This window comes from Pseudorasbora parva, chromosome 20 (genome assembly GCF_024679245.1).
Source record: "Pseudorasbora parva isolate DD20220531a chromosome 20, ASM2467924v1, whole genome shotgun sequence".
NCBI lineage: Eukaryota > Metazoa > Chordata > Actinopteri > Cypriniformes > Gobionidae > Pseudorasbora > Pseudorasbora parva.
This window is the reverse complement of record NC_090191.1, coordinates 24,821,890-24,827,889: the sequence shown is the minus strand read 5'-3', so window position 1 is coordinate 24,827,889 and position 6,000 is coordinate 24,821,890. Positions and strand designations below refer to the sequence as shown.

At 36.3% G+C, this 6,000-nt stretch overlaps 1 protein-coding gene across 14 annotated transcripts in view; it reads right to left on the bottom strand.

Annotated features, from left to right (window-relative positions):
* The window catches only part of ppfia2 (PTPRF interacting protein alpha 2), a 225,527-nt gene that overhangs the window by 65,728 nt on the left and 153,799 nt on the right, over positions 1 to 6,000 (bottom strand). For all 14 annotated transcript variants that reach the window (XR_010899561.1, XR_010899562.1, XM_067427562.1 and 11 more), the window contains one exon: positions 4,954 to 5,055. Coding sequence is in view for 12 of the 14 variants with exons in the window: in XM_067427562.1 (XP_067283663.1) it covers positions 4,954 to 5,055 (102 nt within the window). In the remaining 2 variants the exon portion in view is untranslated. The remainder of the gene's footprint in view (positions 1 to 4,953; positions 5,056 to 6,000) is intronic.

The following is a 6,000-nucleotide window of genomic DNA, read 5'->3' as shown; positions in this document are numbered from 1 at the left end:
CTAAAGCCTCAAGGACATTCTTCATTTGAAAAATAATGCTATGTGCTTAACACACCATTTTGTCTTTTCTCATTTTACAAGGGAACCCTTTCAGACCGCTAACAACATTACACACAAGAAAACCCATTACACTTGAAACAATAAAGCAGACACGACAAATTGAAACCCCCTGGACCTGGCACAAAGGAGATTATGTTAATGTGGTTACTCTCTGGTCTGGTACATAGCATAAAAAATCAATTCGGTCCCAAAGTCCCAAGGACACCGTGGGAGAGACAGAGAGAGAGAGACAGAACTGTCTGGATCTAGATGAGTGGAGTGGACATGGAGAGATATGGATGGAAAACAGAGAATGCGTTTAAAGTCAACTTGAGTGTGTTGTTTTGAAATGCGCTCGTTCAGTAAACCTGCTCAGAATAATGCTGAATGGCATCTAAAGCTGGATATAAGTTATTCCTACTCAATATCTCTAAATTTCAATCATTAAAGTTTTCCATTGCATGACGTTTGGAAGACAACATATAAGCTAAAACAAAAATGACATCTCAAACTAAAGCTTAAAGGGTTAGTTCACCCAAAAATGAAAATTATGTAATTAATGACTCACCCTAATGTCGTTCCACACCCGTAAGACCTCCGTTCATCTTCAGAACACAGTTTAAGATATTTTATATTTAGTCCGAGAGCGTATGCAAGTGTATGCACACTATAATGTAATGTCCAGAAAGTTAAAAAAAAAACATAATCAAAGTAGTCCATATGTGACATCGGTTAGTTAATTAGAATCTCTTGAAGCATCAAAAATACATTTTGGTACAAAAATAGCAAAAACTACGACTTTATTCAGAATTCTCTTCTCTTCCAGGTTTTTTTTCAATCATCAAATAAAGATTCAAACGGTAATGAATCAGCGTATTGATTCATGATTCGGATCGCAAATGTCACGTGATCCGAATCATGAATCAATACGCTGATTCATAACAGTTTGAATCTTTATTTGAGTATTTGAAAACAAACCCGGAAGAGAAGACAATGTTTAAAAAAGTTGTCGTTTTTGTCATTTTTGGACCAAAATGCATTTTCGTTGCTTCAAGAGTTTCTAATTAACTAACTGATGTCACATATGGACTACTTTGATGACGTTTTTATTCCCTTTCTGGACATGGACAGTATAGTGTGTATACACTTCCATATGCTTTAGGACTAAATATAAAATATCTTAAACTGTGTTCCGAAAATGAACGTAGGTCTTACGGGTGTGGAACGACATTAGGGTGAGTCATTAATGACATAAATTTCTTTGTTGGGTGAACTAACTCTTAAGCAATGGCAAATACTTAATTTAAAATAAAGTTAATGTAAAACAAAAAGGATTGCTAATAGCTAATGATAACAAAATTATAGTTGATTTCCGCAAGTTTAAAAAAAAATTCAAGTAGGGAGTTCAACTTTAATTGGAAATTCAGGCTTCTCCAGTGGAATGTAACACAGCATTAGGGCTGCAGTAGCACATGTACCTGCCTGAGGGCTGTACAGTCAGTACTGTAGCAGTGCTGCTCTAGAGACCTATCGAGGAGCTGACCTTTCTATTTCTGCTCAGTTCCTTGCTCTCTCATTCATAACCCTCAGTCTCTGCCAGCCTTTGTCTTTCCCAAGCCAGCTCAGCACTAAAACAACCGTATAGCCGGATAATGCAGGTTAGGTTACTATCTCTCCCTCTGTGTGTGTCTGTTTTGGTGGATCAGATTAACACTGGTGCAGTCAGTAGACACAGCCATTAGCTAATACATGAATCTCAGCATTGACCTTAAATCAATATATGAACAGTAACATTATGTGTCATTTTACTTGAAGGGGGCGTCTGCGTAAAAGTCCACCCTGTGTATTTCATCGAGATGCTTAATTTTAATTCGGAAATAAGTATTCAGTATAATTCCTCTGTTAATATATATTTTCCCTTACATGATAATATGACCTGTTTAATATAATTTTATATTGTATGACTGTAAGCGAACCTAAAACAAAAGTTTTACTAGTAACAGGGTGTCCGCGGGGTTTTAAAAAGTATTAAAAAGTGATAAATCAAAATTGCCAAATTTAAGGCCATTAAAAGTGTTAAATGTGGTCTCAGAGGTATTATTTTTTTCCAAACTAGGTATTATTTTTTCAGACTATCAGGTGTCCTATTCTGATTGAAATTCTATCTGCGTTCGCATTAGTTCGTTTAAATATGGGCTTTAGCATATCTGGGCACATAATCAAATAATCGTCTCCGTCTCGGCGTATGTTTGATGCTGACGTCATATTCAGTGGTCGTTCGGCATCATCTCAGAGCACAGCGCGCTCAACAGAAGTGGCTGGCTTACGTTTTATTGTAGACTTGCCTCAAGGCATATCTTCAACGACTATCCTCATAAGAGCAATCTTAAATGATTTATATAAAGTCTAAAATGAACAAAAAGAGTTGTGAGAGAATGAGGCGCGATCCATAGACAGTGAGATCCGCGTGTCTGTCTGCTCTTAAAGGGGCAGCAGCCAATAAAGCTTCCTGTCAGGGAACAGAGAAAATGACTCGCTGCTCTTGACTAAATAACTTTTGTAGCTTTAATAAGGATTAACTATTTAATTTATAGTTTATGCAGTGCAGACTACATATAACTTTGATAACTTTATTAAATTTCTGTATATTTCCTTACTGTTAAGACAGGAAGGGCAGGAGTAAACATGACATTTATTATGGGTTTATGTTAGCATTGTTTTAAGTTTACTTAAATTAAAAACTGTTATATTTTTGAAGCCTAATAATAAATGTAAAAAAAAAATATTAAAAAAAAATCAGTAGCTGTATTAATATCAGTAATACTGGCCTTCATTCATAAAAAGATGCCATTTAAACAAGTATTTAAAATAGACTGTCTTTATGTTGTTTCTACATTAATTTGATTAACTGTGAAATTATTATATTAAAAAATATATTAAAAACGTACAAAAACATTTCTTTTTTTATTGCGATTAATCACAGAAAAAATGTCTGATTAATCTAGTTAAAGTTTTTAATCGATTGACAGCACTAGTTTTTAGTATTATGTTAAATTCAACAACTTATCACAGTTATAGAAATGTAATATTTGGCTCAGGTTTTGTTGTTGGAAAAAAACACTAAATAATTGAATTGCTGAATTGCCAATTATTAATTGAAATCAGATGTGTATGTAGTAATGCTTCTCCTTAACCAACCATTGTGAATGTTGAGATCTATTTTACTGTGTCTGAATGATAACTTATCACAGATTTCCTCCTGCTGTCGATTCTAAATCTATTCTTTTTTTGTATGTTATATGTGTCAAAATCTGTGTAAATAATAGAAAGGTCGCTGATTAACACTTGCAATTCAGTGTCGTGATGGTTTTAAAAAATATTCTGAAGGTAGTGAAAAAGGTATTAAAAAGTAGTAAATTTAACTTAAGGATTGCTGTATATACCCTGAGTAAAGAAAAGTACTTGTACACTGATATGAGATAAAGACAGTCATTTAAGTCCAAGTAATTTTTATTCTACATAAGCGTTTCGACCCCTAATGGTAGCCACTGTGTTGAGATCACTCAACCAGCTATTATTAGTATATCAATATATTTAGAAAAAAACACCAAAACATCTTTAGAATACTCATAATGTTTATCTATAGGCTTTATAGTTTACAGTGAAAATACAGTCAAACCAAAAAACACCAGACATATTTTTTTTTTACTAGCGCAGGACACTATAGTTCATTCATTAAAGTGAGGATAGCCAAATAAAGTAAACTGTGACATATACCCCAAAATTCCGTATACAGTGGACTACCAGTAAAATTGATTAAAAAAACTGGGACCCAAATTGTTCAGACATTTCAGCCTGACCACGTTTTGCTTGAGTGTTTTTTTCTTTAATTGCTAATGTGACCTTTTACACCACAGACTGAACAAAATGAAGCATTGCTTGGTAATTGGTTGACCTAAATTGGTATTATCTAATTGTGTCTTTACATTGAACAGCTGATAGCTGATTGGTTAATTGTAATCCATTACATACCTTTTTATCAAAGTTATCTGACTGACACAGTTTAACTTTAGTTTAGCTTTTAGTTTATCTTATCCTTTCTAGTGGGCAAAATGCTATTTCTGCATTATCAGCAACTTCTAGTGCATGCGATAAGTATGTAAATTGGGATGCAATCTTAAAATTATTAAGATATGACCATTTCCATAATGAGTGATGTATTGCATTGGGTTAAATACTTCACTCCCTGTCACATTAGACGCGCCCAGTGTAAGATTAGGAGCTCTGTTTAATATGAGTCTGTTTCTAATCTCACTCGACCTCTCCTCTTTTCCATTCCACTACGTCCCCTTATCCCTCTCGATCTATGCTTCCCTCTGGTTTTTAATACACCCCAATATCCTCAATTCCATAAATGACTCTTCAAAGTTTGGCTGCGGCTAAGTAACGCACGAAATTAATTGAATTGCAGTGTTGAGTCAGGTGCACTGGATTAGCACAGTGACTCAGACAGGCACTGAGGGGTGCAGGAAAAGAATGGAGGTGAAAATGAAGCCGAAGAAGTGAGAATGACTACTCTCTTGTGAAATAGATAACCAGAGTGTCAGACGTTTTGGCAGCTTCTCTGCATTCAATGCAAATTATTGGTGACTATGTTGACTTCCAGGGAATTATGATCTATTATCTATGGTAAGCAACCTCGACAAAATCTAGCTTCAGTTAAGTAAAAGCAGTTTTGAGCACGCACAAACATCTTGTCTCTAACAAAACACCATGAATTAGATGCACAAGTCATTGGGTTGGCATCTGTTCAGTTATTGCTTTTTTTGTAAACAAGCTCAACTTGACGAGGTGGATGACGGTTGAGGAGCACAATTCTTTGAAGTGCCTAGAAGACACTGTGTGCGAACTCACTCTGGTGTTGTTCCTCTCGGCCTTCAGCTCTGAAATCTCCTCCTCCTTCTCCAGCAGCTGTTCCCTGCAGGCATTCAGCTCTTTCGTCAGGGCGGCAAACTCCTGCAAGACACCAAATAGACATTTGAACATCACATACACAGAGAAAGGGGACATAGGTTTGCTATAGGACAATACTTTGGCATCTGCTGAGATTCTGAAGTGTGTAACTAGTGGACATTTTGCTATCCCATAAGGAAGGGGGGTCGAAACCCGCTCCAAAAGAGTCACTGTCCTGCAGAGTTGAGCACCAGTGCTAATCAAACACACCTGAACCATCTAAAAATGGTCTTCAGGATTACTAGAAACTTTCAGGGACATGTTTTTGGGCAGGTTGGAGCTATAAATCCTACAGGACATTGTCCCTTCCGAAGCAGGAGCTGACTACCATAAGGCAACATGAGTTGAGGAGTCATAAAAAATAAAATGGTGGAGAAGTGTGGGCTGGATGGCTTGTTAAATGTAATTGCTATAGGTACCAAGGATGTTGCTGCCCATGGTTAAACTTTAGAACAAGTGTAGCCAACCCTGCTCTTGGAGGGCTACCATCCAGCAGAGTTTAGCTCCAACCCTTATCAAACACACACTTGAACCAGGAATTGGAGCAATACATTGCAATGTAGAACAATGCCAACATGCTGGATCGGTTCACACCTTCATACCATTTTATTAACAGTCAGGTTAACAGTATCAAATTCAAAAGAGTGGGAATTTGGGCATAGACTCACATTTGTCTCCATGAAATTTGCAGCAACTGCCACGACTGGAGGGAAATGACAACTACATGAAACTTTTCACTTCTGGGAAAGAAAAATCCCACACAAGTGAAAGGTACAGATACAATGTACTCATTGTAATCTGAATTCAGTGTCACTAAGAGGATTTAAGAAATGGCAGGAATGGGGCCAGGAATTGACTAGGGCCTGTATATGGAACAAGATGTAAGTGGTGATGAAATTGTTTTGTAAGCAAACATGATGAACAATACAGATTAAAGTTACCATGCAA